This window comes from Dendrobates tinctorius, unplaced genomic scaffold (assembly GCF_039654945.1).
Source record: "Dendrobates tinctorius isolate UK_male_01 unplaced genomic scaffold, ASM3965494v1 ptg000205l, whole genome shotgun sequence".
In the NCBI taxonomy this organism is placed as follows: domain Eukaryota; kingdom Metazoa; phylum Chordata; class Amphibia; order Anura; family Dendrobatidae; genus Dendrobates; species Dendrobates tinctorius.
Genome location: NW_027361872.1, coordinates 7,695,162 through 7,722,540, shown reverse-complemented (window position 1 = coordinate 7,722,540; position 27,379 = coordinate 7,695,162). Strand labels below are relative to the sequence as shown.

The 27,379-nt window shown below is 39.7% G+C and overlaps 1 protein-coding gene across 11 annotated transcripts in view; it reads left to right on the top strand.

Moving 5' to 3' along the window:
• NRXN1 (neurexin 1) overlaps positions 1-27,379 on the top strand; it is a 1,899,875-nt gene that overhangs the window by 954,023 nt on the left and 918,473 nt on the right. For all 11 annotated transcript variants that reach the window (XM_073553976.1, XM_073553975.1, XM_073553974.1 and 8 more), the window contains one exon: positions 17,654-17,776. In XM_073553976.1, the coding sequence (XP_073410077.1) occupies positions 17,654-17,776 (123 nt within the window). The remainder of the gene's footprint in view (positions 1-17,653; positions 17,777-27,379) is intronic.

Below are 27,379 nucleotides of genomic sequence, written 5' to 3'. Positions count from 1 at the left end.
CAGTCATATTAAAATCTCTTCTAATTTGTAGATTGTTGAGCAATTTTAGTTGTGTGACTTGTGTGACTTTTTTTTCCATTTTTTTAAAGACATTTATTATGAGTGGCTTTTGGTGTCAAAATAATTTTCTTTGAGATTGTTGTCTGCTCTCATTTTTCTTGAAGTGATGCTCATACAAGAGTTTAGTCTTCCATTTCCTAACAGATTGGCTAATTGGTTTAGAATATCTTATTAAGTGGATAAATGTGACTTGCCATAATGGTAAGTAAAGTACTGGTAAGGTCGTTTTTTGTAAGTAATGAAATGAAAAAGTAAAATATTGTGTTTTTTAGTATATATGTTGTTGTGAAATAGTATCCCACATCCTAAAGAAAATGCATAATGGTGTTTTAATATTATAAATTATCATTATCCAAAGGTTTGTTGGCTTAAAATAGCTTCAATTTGGTTATTAAATTGTATCATTTTAAATATTTTGCACTTTTGTGGCCTAATTAATTTTTTAGAATCTCATTAATAAAATTCTAGTCTTGCTACAAAAATAATATTGCATCTATTCCGAATTGAGATTTTTTTAATTAGATTCTTTCCATATATGCACTTTTTTATAATTCCTAGAGTTTCTAGTCATGTAATATTATACTTAAACGGGATTTCTCAGCTTTGCTCTTCTGCATTGGGAGGTCTGAGGTGCTGATGACGTTCCCCTCTTTAGACTAGGACACATAAGCGCTACCTGCTGACGTCATAGTTCTAGCAGGTATATATTGACGCGAAATCAACAGCTTCGCTCACTTTTCGAGTTGAAAGGGAATGACACCGAACAAATGCCTTAACTTTAGTTTAGCTAAAGTCTAATGATGTTGTTGTCTGGGACTTTCATATTGATATCATTAATGTCTAATTAGTAGGAGTGCGACACCCAGCACCCCTGACGATCAGTTGTTTCTAGTGCCGGCGACTGGATGTGCTGAGTTATGGAACAGCACAGCACATCTCTGCCAATGGAATATTGGCCACAACTGGGTACTGCAGATACACCCCCTATTTTAGTCATTAGGGGGCAGATGTGTAGCACCTGGCCAAGGCCACGATGCAGTTGACGGAACTCATAGGGAACAGCTGAATGGCAGCAATGCCGGGTGTCGCACCAACACCGATTAGATATTGATGACCTGTTCTAAGGATCAATATAAACACTTTGGACAAGCTCTTTAAGCTTTTATTGCCTTTTTAATAATAAAATGTGGCAGGTCATGGAGTTTTGCATTGTACTTACTAATCATACACACATCCCGACAGGTATGTGGCGATTCAATGTGATCGGAACTGCTCATTTCCCGATGTGGAACTGAGCTATACTGGATGACCCATTAAGCCATTTTCCACTTTGAAATATGAAAGTTAAACTTTTAATGCAAGTTTGTAATATACAGTAATTACATTTTGCCTACAAGCACCTAGTTATTACTTCTTCTTGACACTACAAGCCATAAGTAAATATAGCATTTTATATTTAGCTTATATGTAAGTACTGGATAATCAAGGAGAGCAATCATTGCAGTTCGGTGCTAATAATCTAAATGGAAAATAATGACTTTAATTCAAACATTTCATTGTTTGTTTTGTATATATTACTCATTATCATATTGTTAGCTTTTTAAAGTACTCATTTTCGGCCCATTCACATTTTGTATTGAAAATATTAGTCATTCTATAATAATTGAGACCTAAATTAGGGTTAGACAGGTTAGGAGGAATATATAATGTACCGTGTTTTATTATCTTTTTTCTAAACGCCTAAGACTACTACCAACAGCAAATATAATTATATGGTTTTAATATGATACTCACGGTATATTTTATAATCATTGCTAAATTACAAAAATTAAAAGGTATCAACCACTGAGGATTCTCAAATTTTAAAATTAAAATAATACATTATCTGGATTAGTATTATAAATGCAATGTTTTGTATTGTTGATAGGAGTCGATGTCCACTTTTAATACTGATTTATAATTGCTGAATGGCTATTTTGAATAAGTAGGATTATGAGATCTAATTCTGGTTACACTTTATGACTTTAATAACAGAATACAGAGTATTTTTTACATTTTAGACAATATGTTGAATGTAAAAAAAATAATACATTTGTATACATAAATCTCGGAGCAATAATTTTTTTATGTGACAAACTAATCTTATGGTGGATATACATCTTGAAAAAAAAATTATACAATTGTTCATAATTAGAGGGGTTTCTGTTATTTTTTTTAAGTTCTTAGAGGGTAGGGATCATTATTAAAGAAAAGAAACAAGCCACACTTACCACTTGAATTCACCAACTGTCTCTAAAGTTGTTGCTCCAATGGATTCTGTTGGACCAGAATTGATGAAGTTGTGACATGCAGTCAAGAAGGAATCAGTGGCATAAGTGTCCAGGTCGCTGGTGGTTGGTAAATCATCACTTCATGTCCAGTGAAACTGAAGTGGGGGCAGATTCCAGTACTACGTATGGCTTTCTTTCTTTCATCTGTCAGAATCCTTACTCTCTAGAACTTAAAAAAGAAAAAAATACTGAAAAACCCTTTTAACTAAAGGACAAAAAAAAGCTACAAATCACACTGGAATTTCTTTGCTCCGATGAGTTAACCTATTAAGTTTTAGCTTTTTACAACAATTCTCCAATTGGTAAAAACATACCTTATAAAGATGAACAATTCTATTCACCCTTGTCCAGTATCCAGTCCGACCCTCCAATGTCAACTGGTCTTAAAGGGGTTGCTTGGGACTTTAACATCGATGGTATCTCCTTAGTATAGGGGTTGAGAAGATGACGTTGCATCCCTGTGTTATCCTTCTGGAGGGTGCAGTTCCTGCTAGTCAGGCTTAACAGGGTTAACTGTAGGGCCAGCCCATAGTTGGAGAGGAGGATTGGGGACCTGTGTGTCTATTTCTGTTTTTGTAGGGAGTTGTTTGTAGGAGAGAGACAAGAATGGACACTGTGAAGAAGGTGATCCTCCCCAGGTTTGTGTGAAGAGATTGGTCATCATTGTTTGATAGGTGGAAGTGCAACACCTGGCACCCCTGTTGATCAGCTGTTTCTGGTGTTGGCCAGAACTGCTCAGCTACTGATCTGCAAAGGGATGGATGTGCAGTATCCAACCGCAGTGACAATTCCATAGACATAGCTGTACAGATCCGTAACTGAGGAGTTATGACTGCCGCCGACAGTGGAAACAGCTGATCGTCATTAGTGCAGTGTTGCACCCTCACTATCCAGACATTTATGTCGTAATGATGTATTCTAAGGATTGGCCATCAATGTTATAGTCCCGGACAACCCTTTTAATGATTGTGCCCAGTTTTTTTTCCCGGCATTCTGGGTACCTCTGGCACCTACTTGTCCCCTGGACATTCCGATGTCGATGCTTGCTTTGATTTCTAGAGGTCTAGTAAGCACCTGAAGCCCTCTGGATGCCGGGATCAAGATGTTGGGTGCAGAAGTGAACACAGGCTGCCATGGAGAACCAGACTAGATATCCTACCAGGGCAGTAGGAATAGAACTGGTATCTCTAACACCTTACCTTTTGTTAACCTTAAATTTAATGAAGTATGGCATGGGCTTCACAAAATGTAACAGTTGTCTTTTTCCTTAAGCACATAAAAACAAACAAGTACACATACTGTGTGTTAATAGAAACAAATAAACAACAAAAAGTTGTAAATGTGTCTAATAATTTTAGATGATTCCTTCATAAGACCTTCATTGTCTCTCATTGTACCATTTTCTGTAATTGGTTCAACCTGAAATTTTGGCAAATTGATAGGATTACATGAAATGGATAATTGGCGGAATTATAAAATAGATAATCTGACCTGTGACGTTACCGGTGCATTTTAGCTTTCATTATAGTTGGTAAATTAACATGAATGTTATATTTAATTAAAACAGTAAATAATTTGTTTAATTTTCAAGAATTGACTTTGACACATTTATATTCTAAAAATAATTTCACAGTCCAAATTTCCTACAATGTTTTATTTAATCAAATTAACACATTCTATTTTTTTGTATGTGGATTTTGAATGTTACTATGATGTATACAATAATAATGCCTTTTAATGATAAAAGTATTCCACGTTTGTCTGGCATAAATGGGCTACGATGATGATATAGAAAAAGCTATAATACATCAGATGAATTCCATAAGTCCTGAAAGGTTGAGCTATTGATATATTTTTGATATACAAAATATATTTTCCATATATTATTTTGCCCAAAAATTAAATGTTCCATATCTGTAGCTAAATATTGTAGAACTGGTGGCTCATATATGTTTCATTTTTTAAGATGGTACGTGAGGGTTTATCCTTTATGTCTTTCAATGAGTGGGAGTTAATGGACATAAATGTGTCCATAGGCATATTCCTTCTTCGGAAGATATATCAAATACAGCCTGCTCCCACAGAGTTATTGGTAGGGGAGCTGCTTGTACAGCCTTATCTGTGTATATAGTGTTGCTATCCTGCTTTACCTACACCATTCTACTATATTCCAATACAAGTGTCATAAGTCAATAAGCTTTTCATTCATTCATTAATAAAAATTAGATGACTCTGCTGACTCTTTCCTATTCTACACAGCAAAGCTGAAAAGTGACGAGGAAGAAATGTTAAATTTCAGTTTGCGGGTTTGCATCATTGTCTTTTGTGAAAGGTGGAATATATTAGTTTTCACTATAAGCGGAGTTATATTGAAAATAAAAGTCATATTTTGTAGATGTATGTTGAATAATTGGGTCTTACGGCCACAGTGAATAAAATATTTAATTCTCCACCTCTACAAGATCAGTTGGATCTCAACATTTTGGTCTTTAATAAAAAAGTAGATTTATTATGTCATTATCTTAAAAAGAATATGTGATAAAACAGAACCTATTATTTATATCAGGTTTTTTTGTATAATGCATTTTTTTTATTTCTTTTGACTTTTATCTTCTATGTTACCATCTATAGCCACTGAAAAAAATCAGAAATCTTCCAATTTTCATACTGGCCACTAGGCCTAATATTAGGTTTTTATTTCCCATTCTGTATACCAGCAACATGGATGTATGCAGCAATAGATCGTCTCTAACTTTCGGGAAGCTTTCTATACATTTCCTGATTAAAGGTCATTGTCAAGAGAGGAGGAGGAAGTGAGCTTTAACATCACCTATTTTAAATAGTGGGTGGATCATGTTATCAGCTGTCTTATCTGTCATTGTAATCCTGTTTCTGAAGGTATTGACTGCTTTAAGGAAATCTGGCAGCAGGTGTTTGCTATTTAATCTGAGTGTAGCATAATATAGGACACAAGAGCCCGAATACAGGGATGTGTCAGTTATTAGGCTGTGTGATGTAGTTCCAATACAATAGGTATTTAATCAACTGAAGATTAACACTACAGGACTAGATCTCAAGTGCTGGTCAGTCTGGCTAATCTGTGTAACCCCGCCCCCATCACTGATTGGTAGCTTACTGACAAGTCACAGTGTATACAGGAAGCTACCAATCAGTGGTGTGGGCGGAGTTATATACATCTCATCATTCTGACCAATGGTACATCTACAGCAGAGAAAACAGGGATTCTATCAAAACTACTCCAAGCAGCCCAGAAAATGATACACCCTTCGAATCAGGCTTATATTTTGCTGTTCTCAGATTATATAGAAAAAACATGCTGAAAAATTCCCTTTAAATGTCTTCTATATAGAGCAGGGAGTATGAGCCTAGTGTAAGAATTGCAAGATTTTTTTCTTAAATATAGATAATTATGCAGAAAATTGCAAAAGGACAATATCAAAATCTAATTAAAAATGGATTTACCATAAAAACTTGATTTAAACAATAAATTATCTTCTGATAACATGTTCCTTTTAAGCAATTGTATTACAAAATTTAAAAAAAATGTAAAGAAAAATGTTTCATAGATTTTTTATTTAGAAACCAATATTCTTTTGCATCTATTTTGTTGAGTTACAAGTACTCGGGTGTTTTCAGCCCAGCAGGTTCTTCTGATTTCTAACATTCAATCTTTATGCTCTGTTTAACGTCGCCGACACAAGAACATTTAGATATCAGTATACAACATCCAATTTACCATAAAAAATAACTAAAAAAAAAGCGTTAAAACAATAAAATAGTTGATAAAAAAACACTGATAAAACGCTCAGGCAGTCAAGTCGATAAGCGACTTTAAAGGCATTTTACTGTGTAACACGTCAAACATTCAAAGTTATTTCTCTTCTTATAGATAAAGTGTCAGACGCAAATGGGATTAAAAAAAAATAATATAAATTTTGCTCTTCACAGACCTGCATTGAGCTGATATGAAAAGAAGAAAGTGGCCAAAGAAAGAAGGATGATGTTATATATTTATTTTAAATAGACTAATAGACATGAGGATGTGTAGTTCTGAGCCGGGGTGCATATAATGTAAAATCTGGCTTAGGATAATATCAATAAATACCTTTTCTTACCCTTGCGGTGTGCGAGATAGGAAATTTGATTAAATAATAAATAGTGACTTTAAACTCAGCGGGAGAAATATACAGTGAAATTGGATATGTTGCCTGGGGGGAAAGCTGGGACATAGAAATGAGTAGGTCACGAAATGGCACATCATCATTAAATATAAAAAAAAGGATTTCTTAGCAAAAAAAAAAGCAAAATGAAAATACCACAAGATTTTCTACTGCCAGCAGTTTCTGTACAATGGGAATTTGTCTTCTATTCGCATAGTAATATTTGAACATGCGATTGTTTGATAATAATTAATATTGCTATCTTCAATGCTAAAAGTACATGGAACTGGATCTGCGGGATTACTCTGCCCTAATGGGACCAGTGAGTTCCCAAATATATATATGTAACATATCGTATTGTAATCTTCTTTCTTCACAATTCTTTCTCTGAGATGAACAGGTACTTCTGCTAACTTACTAAGACAGCCGAGTCACTGTTATTTATGGGATAAGTAGATTGTAAGAGGTTATCTTACGCAGGATGGACATTAATGGCATATCTGGTTGGATCAGCATCTGTCCAAATAGGGCATAACTTGAAGCTTGTGGACCTCATTGCAAAATCCCTAACCATCACAGTTCCTTAATGATATTGGTCTTCTCAAATGGGACTAAAGTAGAGGTGAGCGAATAAATTTGAGTGGAATTAAATTCTACTCAAATGTTACAAAAATCTAAATTTGTAAAAATTACCTCTCTGCACGGTCTCAGACTTCCACTTTTCTGAATTATAATGGGCCATCAAAAGATTAAAAAAATAAACAAAAATTGTTATACTGACCTTCCCTTTGACCTCTCCGGCCCCTCTGCTACTCTCTGCTAACCATCCAGTCCTCGTTGTCTCTTCTGATCCCTTGTCGCTTGTGATGGAATCTTCAGGCCTCTCGCATTGTGCTAGACTTCGGAGGTGTCATGGTGACTGGGAGAGTTCGTTGCATGGAAGATTTGGGCACACAGTGTGACGTTATGAGGTTGTCGACTTTCTCTGTGCACTTGCACTAAACCTTCTCCAGGAACCTTGACACCTTGAAGAATGGCACAGTGTGAAAGGAGCAAATATTCCAATACAAATGGTGGGAGATCACTAAACCTTCTCCAGGAGCCTTAACACCTTAAATTATGGCACAGTGTTGAAGAAGCAAATATTCCAATACGAATGGTGAGGGATCAGAGATTGGGGTAATGACTGGACAGCTGATGGTGCATAGCAGAGGGGCTGGAGAGGTGAGCAGAGGGTGACAATAACGATTTTTAAAATATTTTACATATTACGCAGAGTTGAGCGACTTTAGTCGGATCGGGTTTCATGACATTCATCCGATGCTCAATGCCGACTTTTATTCCCCATTGACTTGCATTGGGGTCGGGTTTCGGACGAAACTCCAACTTTTTTTGCCCTAGTCGGACCAGTTTCATCTGAAACAAATTTTATTTCATGAAACCCGATCCGACTAAAGTCGCTCAACTCTAATATTATGCTTTGTGCTCTGGCATCTGGAGATGCCCCACAGCTTATTAAGGTATATTGAATTCATGAAAAATACCTTCTCCGATAATAGAATTTACTGGGAAAAGACGAGCGAACAGGAAAATTCCATTTTTGCCTAATCCATTCACGTCCTACCAAAGGACCCTTTGGACCAACAAAGACTCCTGAGCTCATGTGTGAATGCAAAACTCGCAATAGCTTTAGTTATGTTCGGTGTCTAACACTGACTATAATGGCCAAGTGGGCACCAAAGAAAAAACTAAAAATGTTGATGTAATATTTACACTATCCTTCAGTAAAACTTTAGACAGGTTATTTTTTTTTAAACCGACGGTGTATCCCTAGGATAGGCCATCAGTATTGATGGTGATCATCGCCACAAGCGATAAAAAGGGCCATAGTGTTATTATTTCTTGTGAGGCATAGCTTCATAGTTTAGTAGTTTACTATGACTTTATTCTATTCAAGTGAATGGTACTGAGTGCAGTAATAGGTTCTGCTATGCCTACTAAACAGTAAAGGGAGCGGGTGCATTCCTGCTCATCTGATATTACTTTTATCCAAATAGCCAATTTATTTTAAAGTCCCTAACAACCCATTCAACTGTTATCTAATTATTTTATATATTTTCAAGTGTTTAGATTTTAAATGGCAAAAAATAATTTAATATATAGTAAATTAAAATTTGTATTTTATTATTAGTATTGTTTTCACATAATTAGGAGATGAAATGAGTTGTTGACTTTTTACAATCCCTTATGGTATTGACAAAATAAAATTGCTGTTATCTCTGTTGCATGTCAAGTAGTTCTCCAAATGATGAGCTCTGTATAACCCCATCCACACCACTGATTGGCAGCTTTCTGTGTGTACTGTGAATAGCCAAAAAGCTTCCAATCAGTGATGGGGGCAGGGTTATACAGAGCAGGAGGACTAGATGGCACGAGACAACTAGTCCACTAGTGATAATGTCTTGATTATAAAACACTGATTTTATTGAAACAAAAACAAGCGGCCCAGTAGGGAACACAACACAGGAAAAAGGGCTTCTACCCATACATTATGCTGCTCTCGGATTACATAACAAAACCTGCTGACAGATTTCCTTCAAAGGTTTCCAAATCTAGAGCCACTTTTTGTAGCTGATCTTTTCTCTGGATCAATGATAGAGACAATATATGAAGGACTCCTATATATATATATGCTTTAATAGGCTATTTACAAAAGGTTTCATTTATCAGACATTCACTTTATTCCTTATAATAAAAGTTGAAAGCGAATGACGTACTTGTGTCTGCTACAATGCTAGGACCTTCTATCCAATGGAATATTCGGACGCACACCCTAGTAATGTGCCACCGGTGTCTTTGACAATTTAACGTTCTCTACGTGTTGTACAGTCAGTCATGACGCTCATCGAATGTGAAATTTAGCTCCTATCCCATAAACACAATATAAACTTGTTTTCTTGTTTATTAAAAGAAATACAAATAAGCCTGAAATCACTGTAACAGTTTATTGAGCCCCTGATATTCCGTGTCCTATAACAAGAGAAAACAAGCTTGATGCAATTTGTAGATATTTGCTTGTTCATGAGGATTATTGGAAATATCTTTTTACTGCTACGCTGCGTTGTATGATTGTGCAATTATCACCGGGTGTAGCAAATACATAAAACCAATTTATCCCGATGATTGCAAAGTAAATGTTTATCTTTCAATTACCTGTTTACAGTTGTCAGATGTTGCTGAGGTTGATGGTCTGTGCTAAAATTTCATTGTTCTCTTCTGATGTCACCTATCCCTCTTTTTAACGTTGCAATCAGAAGCCATTCACAATAAATAGGCGGCTGATAAGGGCAAAAATGCAGCCTTGATTCGTTTTTATCAACCAGAATAGGATTTGATCATTTCTTTGTTTTTGAAATATCTGACCGTACATTGCGGGATCACTAAAATAACGCAAAACAAACAGAAAAAAAGCAAGAGAACAAACAACCTACTGATACAGTAAACCTGAAACTTACCAGTGAGCTGCGCAAAGTGAATATCAGAGCCCACCTTAAGGCCCTTTTACATTTAGCGATGCACCAGCGATCCGACCAGCGATCCGACCCGGTCAGGATCGCTGGTGCATCGCTAAATGATCGCTAGTGAGCTTTCACACAGAAAGATCTCACAGCGATGCAGCAGCGATACAGCGGACAATACTCACCTTTCCACACAGCGATGAAGACGTCCTCCCGCCCGCCTCCACTTGTCGCTCGTCGTCACAGCAGGAAGCCCCAGCAGGAAGCTGACGACGAGAAATGGAGCCGGACATTCTCGTGCGATCAGTGATAGCCAGCGGGGGAGCCGGTCAGAGGTAAGTATCACACATAGCGATATTGCTAGCGATATCGCTATAACGTCACAAAATCGTTGACGTTATAGCGATATCGCTAGCGATATCGCTATGTGTAAAACCCCCTTAAGAAGTGCACATAAACAGACGCTAATTTGGTTTGCTTGTTGGCAGGAACAAGCAAAATGCTTATTCATCAGGTGGATTGATCTTTGGATTTGCATGAAGGATCAAACTATTTATCAGCTCAACATCCTGTGAAAACAGAACCTACAGTGAGGAGAAAAATCGCAGCCTATGGCCCTCAGATGGCCATGAATGATCTGTACATTCAGTGCTGATCTGAAGCCAGGTCTACCTGTGTAAACAGGCAATTAAATGACTGCCATTAGGTAAATATCTACAGATCTGCGGTCATTCAAAGCTGCTAAATTGGGTAATATGAAGGCTTCTTTAATATTTAGTAAAAGTAGTTCAAGGAAGAAAAAATGGTTAGCTAGCAACAGAGTCTTGGACACCTTAGGCTTATTAACGCCCGTGAGGAGTGAATATACTGTCCTCATACACGTTAGCAGGGCGTGCAATGAGACATGTAGCTAACCCCCCTGTCTTCTTTAAGAAAAGAGGCTGTAGAAATTGTAACCTTCTTTTATTGATAGCAGATGTGACAGGAAAGGGTGAAACTATAGAATGCAATAACAGGAGCATTTCAGAATATATAACTGCACAGAGCATGAAACACAAATAGTCTGCAATAAACAGGTAACGAGGTAATATACAAACTGATGATTACCTACTTAGTACAACAAACATATTGATAAACACAGGATTATAACACCTAGATAGTGCTTACCAACTATGCTTACAGCAGGCTGTTTAAGGAGCATGAAGAACACGAATGGTGTAGTTTCTCCTAAGACACATGGAGGAATAATGGCTGCTGTTCCCTTCACAGTGTCATATTAAGACCATGATGCAACAGGAACAATCCCACAATGCCCTAGGAACTTCCCACAAGACATTGCAAATTAAACTAGAATATATGCATTAAACGGCAAGCAGGTGGTGCTGTTACCTTACAATATGAAATATATGAAGGATTAATTCACACAAAAATACAAGGTCTGTAATAACGGAGACATAAAAAAATGACTAGACTTTCTAGACAGCAATTATATAGCTGGACAGAGCAGTGAAGTCTAGCCCTCTTAGAGCCCCATCACACATAGCGATGCACCAGCGATCCCGACAACGATATGACCTTGTCAGGATTGCTGGTATGTCGCTACATGATCGCTGGTGAGCTGCCAAACAGGCAGCTTCACCAGTGATCAGCACCAGCGACAGGAGGGTAACAAGCGACTCATGTCGCTTAGTTACCCACTGTGTACTTTAGTTACCAGCGCGCTGGTGCAGGGAGCTGGTAACCAAGGTACACATCGGGTTTCTAAGCAGCACGCGGCACTTAGAAACCCGATGTGTACCTTGGTTACCAGCTCTCTGCACTAGCGCGCTGGTAAATAAGGTACACATCAGGCTTCCAAGTGCTGCGCGCCGCTTAGAAACCCAACATTTACCTTAGTTACCAGCTCGCTGATCGCTAGTCTCCCACCTGTCACACACACCGATGTGTGCTGGCCAGTGGGAGACCAGCGATCAAAAAAATGTCCTGGCCATTCCAGGACGATCAGCGATAACCGGCAGGCGAGCCGGTCGCTGGTCAGTGTCACACACAGTGATCTCGCTGGTGAGATCGCTGTTGCGTCACAAAACTTGTGACTCGGCAGCGATCTCGCTAGCAAGATTGCTATGTGTGATGGGGGCTTTAGTCTAACCCCAAAGAAGTGATGTTATATCATATATTTCTGAAAAGGCAAGGTTGGCTAAGATAAGAAGGTGTTCAAACACTTTAATTGCAACCATGGACCATGTAGCTGCCAACTGGTCCACACTGAGTCCATGACTGATAAGTGTCTACAATTGACTTGTGAACCCTAGAACTGTACAATGGAAGAAGGTGGTCTGGTCTGATGAATCATATTTTCTTTTAAATCATGTGGATTACTGGGTACTTGGGAGTTGATTAGTTGAGGAAGCAAATGCTGCAGGATGTCTCCCAATGGCAGTGGCCAAATGCACCTGCCACACTACGAAAACTGTTCAGGAATGGTTTTCAGAACATGATAAATTGTTGACAGAGTTTACTTGGCCTTCAAATTTCCCAGATTTAATTCTGACCAAGAATCTTTTGGTATGTGCTGGAAAAATAACTCTGATCCATGTGGCCTTCAGCTCAAAATGTACAGAAAATATCTGCTGCAATCATTTTGGAGCCACAAACATAGGACACCTTCAGAGTTCTTGTTGGGACCATGCCTTGAGGACCTTGTATTTTTACTGCGTTTAATAATATTAGAAACGTGGTTTTATTGTTAAGACAGATTATCTTATACGGCTCCTTTCCTTAAAGCTTTACTAGATCCATTTGCAGAGCAACTGTAGTAAATGTCAAGCTTGGCTGCTCTGAACAGGAATGACTTGAGGCGATCAAAAACTCCCTTTTCATGTTAACCACTTAAAACAGAAATGGCTAATTATGCTGTCCTTATATATAATAATTAAAATCTATTTTGCATTAACACTTGCAACATAGACGTAGAGCATAATTAGCATAGTGTGTTGGCCAATCTTTATCTTAGCAGCGCCCTGAGCTGTTGAAATGCAAAGAAATGCACTTGGAGAGTAGGAAAATCTACTGCAAAGTCAGGACTTAATCAGAACATATAAGCATAGACATATTCACATTTAGGGCAGGGGCCCGCAACCTGCAGCTCGGAGCCTACATGATGCCCACAATGCCATTTTGTGTTGCCCATGACCTTCTGGTTACTAACATGATTGAATGTACTTGGTGGCTGCTGACATGCATTTTCCATGGCAGAGGAGAAAGAGCATATGGTGCAGAATAAAAGACAGGAAAGTACTATTGACGCACTATGTGATCATCTCTTGGACCACATACCTGGCCATATAAGGGTCTCCTTACTCCTGAATGCCACTCCAAAAAGGAGCACGCAAAGTGTTCATACATGACACCTCTTTGTATATCTATAGGACTAGCTAAAAGGCTCTCAACTAATTCTGCCATTCCCCTCCATTGTAATAGAGAAAGCACCTATCCTCCTGACAGGTGGGAGTCTTAGAAGGCTTAAAAAGGCTAAACTGTGAGGTGTGAAGTGCTTGTATTTATAGACAGCAGCTAATTAGAACTGGAAGACTGCAGTGTAGTGGTATGTGATGGGACAGAGAGCAGTTTATACTGGGACATCATTGGGGTTAGAAAGTAATAAACTTTGATACTCACCTCTCATTGGTTCTCCCAATACCTGTCCCACTTTCACGTCCCACTGATCATCCAATTGTTCCTCTTTAGCCTTCTTTTCAGCCCATGTCTAATAATGCTTACACTGATTACCATTGATCATGGGGTCACATGGGGCATGTTATTGATGTTAATGACGGGCATCGTGGTCTAGTCAGCACTGGGAAACCTAGAATGAGAAGATCAATGATGGAGGAGCAGGGCTGGAGAGGGTCAGTGGGATAGGTATCAGGAGGGCTGAGGAGAGATGAATACAAGAGTTTATAAGCATAGACTACGTGGTATTTTTTTTTATTTGATCCATATGGTTGACAGATGACTTGGCTTACATCTTGACTACAGCCACTGCCAAGCGTATGCGTAATGAGTTTATGCACACAAAAGTGGACATAAATGCAGTGTGACATTGGCTCAGATACATTTAAAGGAAACCTGTCACCTCAAAAAATGCAATTTACCTGCAGATATTAGGTTAATCTGCAGACACATAGTGTTACAATTCTGCCCAGCTTCTTTAGCACGCCCCAGCGCTTTAATTGACAACTTCCTCTGCAATCTGTGCAGAGCGGGTTGTCAGTCAAAGTGCTGAGGCGTGCGTAGAGCCGCCACTTACAGTATAGTGAGCGATGCCTGTAATCGCTCAGTGCACCACTTCTATAGAATCATAGAATCGTAGAATTGGAAGGGACCTCCTGGGCCATCTGGTCCAACCCCCTGCTCAAAGCAGGATTCTCTAAATCATCCCAGACAGATGTCTGTCCAGCCTCTGTTTGAAGACTTCCATTGAAGTATACCTCACCACTTCTCGTGGCAGCCTGTTCCACTCATTGATCACTCTGTCAAAAAGTTTTTTCTAATATCTAATCTGTGTCTTCTCCCATTCAGTTTCATCCCATTGCTTCAAGTCTTTCCTTCTGCAAATGAGAATAAAGATGATCCTTCTACTATGTGACAGCCCTTTAGATATTTGTAGACAGCTATTAAGTCTCCTCTCAGTCTTCTCTTTTGAAAGCCAAACATTCCCAAATCATGCCAACTTTCCTCATAAGACAGGGTTTGCAGACCGGTCACCATTCTGGTCGCTCTTTTCTGAACTTGCTCCAGTTTGTTGCTGTCTTTTTTAAAATGTGGTGCCCAAAACTGGACACAGTATTCCAGATGAGGTCTGACCAAAGAGGACTAGAGGGCAATAATGACTTCACGTGATCTAGACTGTATGCTTCTATTAATACATCCTAGAATTGCATTTGCCTTTTTTGCTGCTGCATCACACTGTTGACACATATTCAGTCTGTGATCTATTAGTATACCCAAGTCTTCTTCACATGTGCTGTTTCTTAGCCCTATTCCTCCCATTCTGGATATGCTTTTTTCATTTTTATTGCCCAGATGTAGTACTTTGCATTTTTCCCTGTTAAAAACCATGCTGTTAGTTGCTGCCCACTTCTCCAGTTTATTTATATCTTTTTGAATCCTCTCTCTCTTCTCTAGTATTAGCTATCCCTCCTAGCTTTGTGTCATCAGCAAATTTAAGCAGTTTACTTTCAATTTCTTCATCTAAATCATTGATAAAGATGTTGAACAATACAGGGCCCAGGACAGAGCCCTGTGGTACCCCACTTGAGACATTCTTCCAACTGGATGTGCAGCCATTTATGACCACTCTTTGGGTCCGATCACTAAGCCAGTTATGAATCCACCTAACAGTTGCCTTGTCCATTCCATACCTAGTCATTTTTTCAATAAGGATGGTGTGAGATACTTTGTCAAATGCTTTGCTGATGTCAAGATATACCATATCTACAGCATTTCCCTGATCCACCAATCAGTGATTTGTCATAGAAGGAAATTAAGTTAGTCTGACATGACTTATTAGTTACAAACCCATGCTGACTCTGTTTAATCACTTCATTCTTATCCAGGTACTGACATACATGTTGTTTAATAATTTGTTCAAAGATCTTTCCTGGTATAGAAGTCAGACTCACCGGCCTATAGTTGCCTGGGTCCACCTTCATCCCCTTTTTGAAGATAGGAACAACATTTGCTCTTCTCCAGTCTTCTGGGACTTCTCCTGTTCTCTAAGAATTTTCAAAGATTATGGAGAGGGGTTCAAAAATGTCTTCTGCTATCTCCTTCAGTACTCTGGTGTGTAATTCATCTGGACCTAGAAACTTGAATTCATTTAGGTTAGCTAAGTGTTTCCTCACTATCTTTCTGTTTATAGATATCCTGGATTCTTCTATTCCCTTAATAGGACAGTGAAGAACAGTTGATGTTACATTTCCTTTCTGAGAGAAAACAGATGCAAAATAGGAATTTAAAAGTTTGGCCTTCTCAACATCCTGTCTTACCATTTCATCATTTTCATCCTGTAAAAATCCTATAGCATCTTTGACTTTTCTTTTACTTTTGACATATCCCCAAAATCCTTTATTATTGCTTTTGATGTCTCTTGCAAGCCTCAATTCATTGTCATTGATATGCCTCCCTCTTTCCATTTTATAAACATTTCTTTCTTCCTTTTTAGCATGTGCTTAAGTTCTGTGTTCATCCATCCTGGTTTCCTTAAATGCTTCCTATTCTTCCCTCTTTTCGGAACTGTTAACAATTGTGCTTTGAGAATTTCATTTTTCAAGATTTCCCATCCTTCCTGGACATTTTTGTCTTTTAGGATATCCAGCCATTGGATCCCTCCAATTCTCTTTCTGAGTCCCTTAAAATCTGCCTTTCTGAAATCTAACCTTGACGTCTGAGTCTTCACAGGTCTTCCTCCTCTAGTTATCCAAAATTCTAAAATAACATGGTCGCTACCTCCTAGGGTCCCAGCCACTTTTACCTCCTCAACCATTTCCTCCCTGTTTATAAGGATTAGATCCAAGGTAGCAGATCCCCTTCTTTTCTCCCCTACCTTTTGGAAGATAAAGTTGTCAGCAAGAGAGGATAAGAATTTCCTTGACCTGTTAGTTTTGCCTGAGAGAGATTCCCAACAAATGTCCGGATAGTTGAAATCTCCCATGACAACTATGTCATATTTTTTGGGAGAACTTGGCCATTTGATGTATAAAGAGTTCATCCATATCTTCAGCTTGCACAGCTATGGTTGAAAGCCAGTGGCTCATGGGAGGAAATAAGTTCATTTTCTTCCAGTAGCTGCACTTTCAGTAAGGTGAAGGGCAGCATTGTTAGACTACCCGCCGATTAACCCTATATATGCAGGTAAATATCATATTCCGATGTGACAGGTTCCCTTTAATCCCTTCCTGGCAGATTAGATTTAGACCAGATTTATTTGATGAAAAATCAAATTTCCCTGCCTGAAATGAATGAATCTGAATCAAAACTCGGGAAATTCTCTCAACTCTAGTCATCAATTAAAACTAAAACTGCAAATGTAGCAAGACATAAAATGAGTAAGAAAGATGGATTTTGAGGGGGAGTTATTACTAGATTTATTTCTCTGTCGATGGTTGTACCTAGGTCTAAAGCAGTATTAGATTTAAGAGGTCTGATATTTTGAAATTGGCAAAGTTCTATTTACAGGCTGCATTAAAGTAATGAAATCCATATTAATTGTAAAATAAAGCTTGGATTGATTGACTAAATAATCCCAGGGCTTAACCATTGCCTCTGATTAAAATAACCTAGAAGCACAATGTAATAAAGAAACAATTCTCACTGCCATCCTTGTATCATTTTTCATTGGCGTTTACGTGCCAAATTTATGCCAAACAAACTGTTAATAGTAATATAATCATCAGTTGATTGTGTGTGTATTTTTCTTGCTATGACTTTCTGCTTTTCTTTGAAAGGTTCACATACTTAAATGTGTCGTGATTGTTTAATGATGGTTTGGCATATTCTGCAGGCAAAGGCCCAGAAACTCTTTATGCTGGTTATAACCTCAATGATAATGAATGGCACACAGTTCGTGTGATTCGGAGAGGAAAGAGTTTAAAGTTAATAGTGGATGATCAACAAGACATGACAGGTAGGTACATTCATTTATTCTGTCCTGCAGCAGTATCTTATACATGTATATGGGAAATGTTCCCCAAGGTGATAGTGTATATGTAACAATCAAAAAAATCCAAGGAAACAATCAGATCTGGTGGATTGGGATGCACCAAAGATTCCTGAACTCCTCTCGCGCCTTCAAGAGTTGACTATGCAAGTATAATGTACTGCATACAACTAGGACTGATCTTCGAGTAGGAAGGAAGGATGGCAAATATTACTGACCTACTGTACTAAGTGAGCAGAAGGAAATGGCATGTGGTTAGGGATGAGAGGACCTGTATAAGTTCAGGTTCTGGTATCCAACCCAAACTTTATTCCAAATTTTGGTTCATGTACCAGAACTGCAGCCGAACTTTAACTAGAAACTCTACCCTATTGAAAATAACAGGGACTCAAACTTTTGAGCTACAAAAAAATCTATCTCTCTATGCAACGGACTTCCCCTGGAACTTCGAATTTTGCAACTGTCTTTTGTTTAGCAGCGGACACTAACTGTCCGGTATGAACCCCAAACTTTTAAGTTTGGGTTTGCTCATCTCTACCTGTGTTACAATGAGACTGTTGGTGGATTTATATACATTAAGGGCTCCGAACAAACATCGAATCACACTCCGACCAATATTTTTCAATGGGGCCTTGCACATGTCAAATTTTTTCCTCTGACCAAGTCCATCCAAGTTAAAAATTGCTGCATGCATGAGTTGTATTAGTAAATCTGAACCCACTCGGCCATGCAAGTCAGTGGGCCCATCAAAAAATCCAAACACACTTGGATGACATCTAAATGCAGTCCAATTTTCTTGAAATAATAGAATGGAGACGATGGAGACATTTTCTTCTCCATATTCTCCTCATCTGATACAATCGGATCACACTATGCTCACATTCTGATCTAACTCTTATCAGAGTGTGAGTTGTATAATCGTTCACATTCTCGGTGTATCCCTATTACCTTCTAACAAGTGGATATTGATATTAAATCTGTTTAGAAAAAAATTTGACAAATCATTAAGAATTCTCTAAATTAATAAGGTAATGTATACACACACACCTTACCCCTTCTCGCCAGCTTCCCTTTCAGTGCTGCCCAAGTGCTCCGCTAGTATTTGTACATGTTGCTGCAGCCAGATGGACATGAGAACGCTGTAGCCAATCACTGGCTGCAGCGGTGACATTTTGGTCACCAACACAGTCGGTAAGATTCACATGACTGTCTGGACTGAATAGGAAGTTCTGAGGCTAGTGTGGGGAAATAGTGCTGGAAGCAGAGCAGCAGATGTTTGCTAAGGTGAGTATGCTTTATTTTATTATTTTTAAGTATTTTAAATATTCATTTTATTTTTATTTATTTCAGAGGTGACAACCCCTTTTAGATTTTGACCTTGATGTCTATGTCATCAAAGATTTAAAAAAAATGTGTACGCTTTGATAGTATAAATCTATTACTAAAGGAACTTATATATGTAGAGGAATTACAAAGCGTATATGCACAATTTTTTAAAGGTGGCTCACGGCAACGGTTATGCCTATCAGACTCATGCATAACCTGGTTAGATGACAATAATGTCACCATGCAGTGAATCTGGATGACAAGTCCATTCTGTAGACATACATAGACATTGCCATACTCTAGGTATATAAAGTCCTATGTACTACATAAATCCATATAACAATATCCATAGTGTCATTAGAAAATAACATCTTATGGCACCATCATAATCAGTAGCGTGCACCTACAAAACTCTGAGACACAAGGGACTCTGGGAATTGAGCCTATTGACTAAATCCTTTAACCACATTTCCTTCTATAATTTTATAAGATCATTTTTTTGCTATTGTCAAACTGAAAAAGAAAATAATGCATTTTTAGTTTTCCATCATAAATGTGGTCAGTGGGGTTCAGTGAATCAATTTGAAATTTCACAGAATATTCTGCTGTTAATTTTCTGTTTGCCGTCACGACATAATATTGGACGTTCTGAGATGTTGTGCCTTGTTTCAAATTAAATTTTAAAATTCAAATACGTGCATGGAAGAGGCACTCTAATACATTAAAGGCCCTTTTACATTTAGCGATGCACCAGCGATCCGACCAGCGATACAACCCGGTCAGGATTGCTGGTGCATCGCTAAATGATCGCTAGTGAGCTGTCACACAGGCAGACCTCACAGCGATGCAGCAGCGACGCAGCGCACGATACTCACCTTTCACACACAGCGATCCTGACGTCCTCCCGCCCGCCTCCACGCGTCGCTCGTCTCACACAGCAGGAAGCCCAGCATGAAGCGCCCGACGAGAAGTGGAGCCGGCTGATCTCGCGCGATCAGCGATGGACAGCGGGGGAGCCGGTCGGAGGTAAGTATCACACATAGTGATATCGCTAGCGATATCGCTATAACGTCACAAAATCAGTGGTGTTTTGGCGATATTGCTAGCGATATCGCTATGTGTAAAACCCCCTTAAGACTCAAAGCAGATCTCTCTTTATTACCCCATAACATCATCTTATATAGGTTATTAGTGTTCATGCATTGTAACAACATAATTGGCTCATCTTATCTTTAAATATGTGCTGGCATTAGAATACATACATCTCATTGGCTAAAGGTGATTCTGTCTAAGCCCAGCTGAATAGTTTAGGCGTGTCTCTACTCCTTAGATTTGTTTCTTCAACTTTCCTATGTTTTCTCCAAATCCGTTAGACAAAGACATTCCTGGGGGACCTCTATTATCTCATATACACTTACTGGCTCAAACACCATTTTGGAAAGCAGTAGAGAATATATGCAGAATATCCACAATAGAGTCAGGATAGATAAATATAGCTCCTGCTCTCACACTGTTGATAGATATAAGAAAATACCACTTGATTAATCAGTCTCATGTCTCTGTTAGGTAATAATGATTTCCCAAAATTTTTACAAATCTTAAATATAAAACAAATATTTGCCCAAAGCAAAGCAGCATTTCCACTAAATTATGAGTAATGTTATCTGCATGGATTTGTGGGTCAACATCTTTACCATCTTGCAAGCTACAGTGTAAGGCCGGGCTCACATAACTGTAGATTCTTTAATTTGAGAGAATTAGGTAAATTATGATAATGACACTCTCATCAAACTCTAATCCAAGTGTTTGCTAAGTGTGATCTGATTCTCTCAGTTGAGAGAACCATATGTAGCACACTGGGGAGAAGATGGAGAACAAAATTCTTCCATCTTTTCCATTGTGTGAGTCCACGGAAATCAGACTGCTCAAATATCATCCTAGGGCAGTCGGATGTTTTCCACTTACCCGTAGACTTGAATGCGTGAGTGTCTTCCAATTTCAGATTGAAATCACAGCATGATGCAGTTTTTTGAATAACATTGTCCCAAAAGCTGTACGATAAGAAATCGCTCTAATGTTCACACGAGAATATAAATTGCATGTGTTATATCCAATTTTTTTTTGGATAGCACTTGAACCAATGTGAGGTGTAGGAATAAAAAAAATTACTCCAGATTCAGAAGAACAGCGTCAACTATACCAGGGAAAAATGACTTATTTATGGCAAGTGACAGGTTATCTTTAACAGTGTGAGAACAAGGAAGATTATAAATAGTTAATCCAGGTTTTGATTATAAATTCAGTTTTAGGTCAGTCACATGCATCTGCAGTAGTTTGCCCCAAATTTGCATTTACTTGCATGGGACAGTTTCTTGATACTATAATGTACTAAACGGCTGCGATCTGACGAGGGCATGCAAGTTCAGCTTAGAATGGCTGTTGACGTGTCAACAGGACCAGGGATTCCCAGCCAGTCTCCTATGCCGGTACTGGCCCGACCTCAAGCTGCTTAGCGGCTGCAATCTGACGAGGGCATGCAAGCTCAGCTTAGAATGGCTGTTGACCTAATACTAATACTATATATGTATATAAAGCTGAGTGTAGACCCCCACCCACTCCGCATAGCCAAATTCACTATAATATCCCACATCATCCCGACAGCCAGAGCTACCGGACTACTACCCCTAATATCCCACATCATCCCGTCAAAGCCACCGGACTACTACCCCTAATATCCCACATCGTCCCATCTGCAGAGCCACCGGACTACTACCCCTAATATCCCACATTGTCCTGTTAGCCAGAGCCACCAGACTACTAATATCCCACATCATCCCGTCAGCCAGAGCCACCGGACTATTACCCCTAATATCCCACATCATCCTGTCAGCCAGAGCCACCAGACAACTACCACTAATATCCCACATCATCTCGTCAGAGCCACCGGACTACTACCCCTAATATCCCACATCATTTCGTCAGAGCCACTGGACTACTACCCCTAATATCCCACATCATCCCGACAGCTAGAGCCACTGGACTACTACCCCTAATATCCCACATCATTCCGTTAGCCTGGGGTCAGAGCCAGAGGGCTGAGTGGAATGGTCCTAACTTCCATACCGGAGATCCCTTTAAGAGAGGCCTGGCATTAGAACCAGAGCGCTGAGGGGATTTGCCCTGACTTCCATACCAATGATCCCTTTAAGAGAGACTGGGATCAGAACCAGAGCTCTGAGTGGAATTGCCCTAACTTCTATAAGAGAGACTGGGGTCAGAATCAGAGCGCTGAGGGATTTACCCTAACTTCCATACCGGGGATCCCTTTAAGAGGGCCTGGGATCAGAACCAGAGCGCTTAGTGGAACGGTCCTAACTTCCATACCGGGGATCCCTTTAAGAGAGGCCTGGGGTTAGAATCACAGTGCTGAGGGATTTGCCCTAACTTCCATACCAGGGATCCCTTTAAGAGAGGCATGGCGTCAGAACAAGAGCGCTGAGTGGATTTGCCCTGACTTCCATACCAGTGATCCCTTTTATAGAAGCCTGGGGTGAGAATCAGAGCTCTAAGGGATTTACCCTAACTTCCATACCGGAGATCCCTTGAAGAAAGCGTGGATTTGTCCTGACTTGCGTAACAATGATCCCTTTAATAGAACCATGGCGTCAGAATCAGAGTGCTGAGGGATTTGCCCTAACTTCCGTACAGGATATCCCTTAAAGAGAACCGGGGATCCCTTTAACCCCTTCATGACCCAGCCTATTTTGACCTTAATGACCTGGCAATTTTTTGCAATTCTGACCAGTGTCCCTTTATGAGGTAATAACTCAGGAATGCTTCAATGCATCCTAGCGATTCTTTGATTGTTTTTTCGTGACATATTGGGCTTCATGATAGTGGTAAATTTAGGTCGATAATTTTTGCTTTTATTTGTGAAAAAAATGGAAATTAGGCGAAAATTTTGCAAATTTTGCAATTTTCAAATTTTGAATTTTTATTCTGTTAAACCAGAGAGGCATGTGACACAAAATAGTTGCTAAATAACATTTCCCACATGTCTACTTTACATCAGCACAATTTTGGAAACAAAATGTTTTTTTGTTAGGGTTAGTTATAAGGGTTAAAAGTTGACCAGCAATTTCTCATTTTTACAACAAAATTTACAAAACCATTTTTTTAGGGACCACCTCACATTTGAAGTCACTTTGAGGGGTCTATATGGCAGAAAATACCAAAAATTGACACCATTCTAAAACTGCACCCCTCAAGCTACTCAAAACTACACTCAAGAAGATTATTAACCTTTCAGGTGCTTCACAGGAACTAAAGCAACGTGGAAGGAAAAAATGGACATTTTAATTTTTCCAACAAAAATTTTCTTTTAGCATCAATTTTTTCATTTTCACGTGGGTAACAGGATAAAATGGACCATAAAATGTGTTGGGCAATTTCTCCTGAGTACACGGATACCTCATATGTGGTCATAAACCACTGTTTGGGCGCACGGCAGGGCTCAGAAGGGAAGGAGCGCCATTTGACTTTTTGAATGGAAAATATGCTGGAATATTTAGCGGTTGCCATGTCGCGTTTGGAGAGCCCCTGTGTGCCTAAACATTGGAGCTCCCCCACAAGTGACCCCATTTTGGAAACTAGACCCTCCAAGGAACTTATCTAGATGCAAAATGAGCAATTTGAACCCCCAGGTGCTTCACAAATTGATCTGTAAAAAAAAGGACTTTTTTCACAAAAATGTTCTTTTAGCCTCAGTTTTTTCATTTTCACATGGGCAACAGGATAAAATGGATCCTAAAATTTGTTGGTCAATTTCTCCTGAGTACACCGATACCTCATATGTTGTCATAAACAACTGTTTGAGCGCACGGCAGGGCCCGAAAGGGAAGGAGCGCCATTTGACTTTTTGAATGGAAAATTAGCTCCAATCGTTAGCGGACACCATGTCGTGTTTGGAGAGCCCCTGTGTGCCTAAACTTTGGAGCTCCTCCACAAAAATGACCCCATTTTGGAAACTAGACCCCCTAAGGAGCTTATCTAGATGTGTGGTGAGCACTCTAAACCCCCAAGTGCTTCACAGAAGTGTATAATGCAGAACCGTGAAAATAAAGAATATTTTTTTCCCTCAAAAAATGAATTTTAGCCCACTATTTTTTATTTTCACAAGGGTAACAGGATAAATTGGACCCTGAAAGTTGTTGTTCAGTTTGTCCTGAGTATGCTGGTACCCCATTTGTGGGGGGGACCACTGTTTGGGCACACGTTGGGGCTCGGAAGGGAAGTAGTGATGTTTTGAAATGTCGACTTGATGGAATGGTCTGCGGCATCATGTTACATTTGCAGAGCCCCTGATGTACCTAAACAGTGGAAACCCCCCACAAATGACCCCATTTTGGAAACTAGACCACCCATGGAACTAATCTATATGTGTGGTGAGCACGTTGAACCCCCAAGTGCTTCACAGAAGTTTATAACGCAGAGCCGTGAAAATAAAAAATTATTTTTTCTCCACAAAAATTATTTTTTTAGCCCCCAATTTTTAATTTTCCCAAAGGTAACAGGAGAAATTAGACCCCCAAAGTTCTTGTGCAATTTTTCCTGAGTACATTGATACCCCGTATGTGGGGGTAAACCGCTGTTTGGGCACACGTCGGGGCTCGGAATGGAGGCAGCACTGTTTGACTTTTTGAACGCAAAATTGGCTGGAATAAATGGTGGCGCCATGTCGTGTTTGGAGACCCCTGATGTACCTAAACAGTGGAAACCCCTCAATTCTATCTCCAACCCTAACCCCAACACACCCCTAGCCCTAATCCCAACCCTAATCTTAACCCCAACACACCCCTAACCCTAATCCCAACTCTAACCTTAATCACAAACATAACCCTAATCCCAACCCCAACCCATCCCTAACCCTAGCCCTAACCATAGCCCTAGCCCTAACCCTAGCCCTAACCCTAACCCTAGCCCTAACCCTATTTCTAACCCTAACCCTATTTCTAACCCTAATTGAAAAATAAAAATATTTTATTATTTGTCCCTATGAGGGTGATAAGGGGGGCGGTGATTTAATTTTTTTTCATTTTGATCATTGTGAGAGTTTATTACAGTGATCAAAATAAAAAAAAAATGAATCTGCTGCCGGGAAATGCCGGCGGGCGCACTGCGCATGCGCCAGCCATTTTCCAAGATAGCGGCGCCCATCGACTGGGATGGCCGGACAGCGGGACACCGGGACGGCCAGAGGGGGTTAGTGAATATCGTGTGGGGATCTGAAGGTGGGGGGAGTGGAGGGAAGGGGGCAGATTGTGACAGCGGCGGCCGATCGGCGCTGTCAGTCGGCGGGGGGTTAACTTAGTGTCTCCAGCCATGTCCGATGCTATTTCAGCATCGGCCATGGCTGGATTGTAATATTTCATCAATTTTCATTGATGAAATATTACTATCGCTCTGATTGGCTGTTTCACTTTTAACAGCCAATTAGAGCGATCGTAGCCATGTGGGGGTGAAGCTACGCCCCCCGTGGTGAAGAACAAAGCCCCCTTTATCTGCGGGTTGGGTGACCTTTCATTGACCTCGGTCACCCGACCCGCAGGGGGGCTTTGAAGTCATGACACAGGGCATGCATCATGGGTTGGATTGGCATCGACTTTCATGACGCATACGCTGTGTCACAGGTCGTGAAGGGAGAGGACTGGGGTCAGTACCAAAGAGCAGATTGGATTTGCCCTCACTTCCATACCGGGGATCTCTTTAAGAGGGGCCTTGGGTCAGAACCAGAGCGCTGAATGGATTTGACCTAACTTCCATACTGGGGATCCCTTTAAGAAAGCCTGGGATCAGAACCAGAGCGCTGGATGGATTTGACCCGACTTGCATACCAATGATCCCTTTAATAGAACCCTGGGGTCAGAATCAGAGCGCTGAGGGATTTGCCCTAACTTCCTTACAGGAGATCCCTTTAAGAGAGCTATGGGTCAGTACCAGAGCATTTGAAGGCAATTGCCCTGACTTCCATACCGAGGATCTATTTAAAAGAGGTCAGAACCAAAGCACTGGATGGATTTTCCCTGCCTTCCATACCGGAGATCCCTTTAAGAAAGGCCTGAGGTCAGTACCAAAACGCTGAGTGGATTTGCCCTAACTTGCATACCAATGATCCACGGGAGGGGGGATTCATTTCTGTCATGTGCTCTGTGCTCCTGTCTAGGGGGGCAAACAATGGCTGGGAGCTTATGTTCCCGGGGATGATAGATTTCTCCCACCATGTCAGTGTCTGCTGAGGTGTTGTCAAGTGGGAAAACTTGCTCATAGCAACCAATCACAGCTCATCTTCTTTTAACCAGCTCTGGTGAAATGAGAGATGCTTAGTGATTGGTTTCAAGGAAAACTGTTGCTCATAGCAACCAATCACAGCTCAGCTTCTTTTGAACAGCTCTGGTGAAATGAAAGATGCTTCTTGATTGGTTGATGATACACACATACATACATACATTCAGTTTTATATATAGAGATTTAATAATTAGAACAGAAAACACAAAGCTATAACAGTATAAAAGACTATAAATTACGGTACTGATTATCACAGAAGGTTCCTTTGAGAACCATATTCCTAAAAGTGAAAACCACTCAGATCAGACCTGGGATTGTTTTCCCTCATTTGTTTCTCTAAATAGAATGTTGATAAATGAGTCATGACTGTGGAGCCACGTGCACTCATTTTTGGCACATCGGTATGACATTTGATCCAAACATACTTTTTTTTCTAAACAAAATTAATCTTAAAATAGAAGTGATTTGCTCCTTTTGTTGTTTTAAATCCAAAACTTCAGGGTCAAAAACAAACTAAATAATTTGATCATTCACAAATGCAGGGAAGAGGTTGTAGAACCTAAGTGATTGAGTTTGGTCCAAATCAGTTATGGGCAGGTCTAATAAATACATGCCGAGAAGTCAGAATCATAGGCAGTGCTATGGTTTTGGTGTGGATTGTTCGCTGACCTAAAGGGCTCCTCCCAACATTGCAAAGTACCACCTATGTACACACATGACTGGTTGACTGATGGGGTCTGAATGCTGGGTCCTCTACTGATGTACAGATGGAGAAGTACTCAGTCAGAATGGAGCATGCCACTGCATGCAGTTATAGACTGTGGGACTCTAGGTCACATTCTCTTCACCTACAGATGCAGAAAATGTTATTCTGACCCATAACACACTATCTTGAGACCT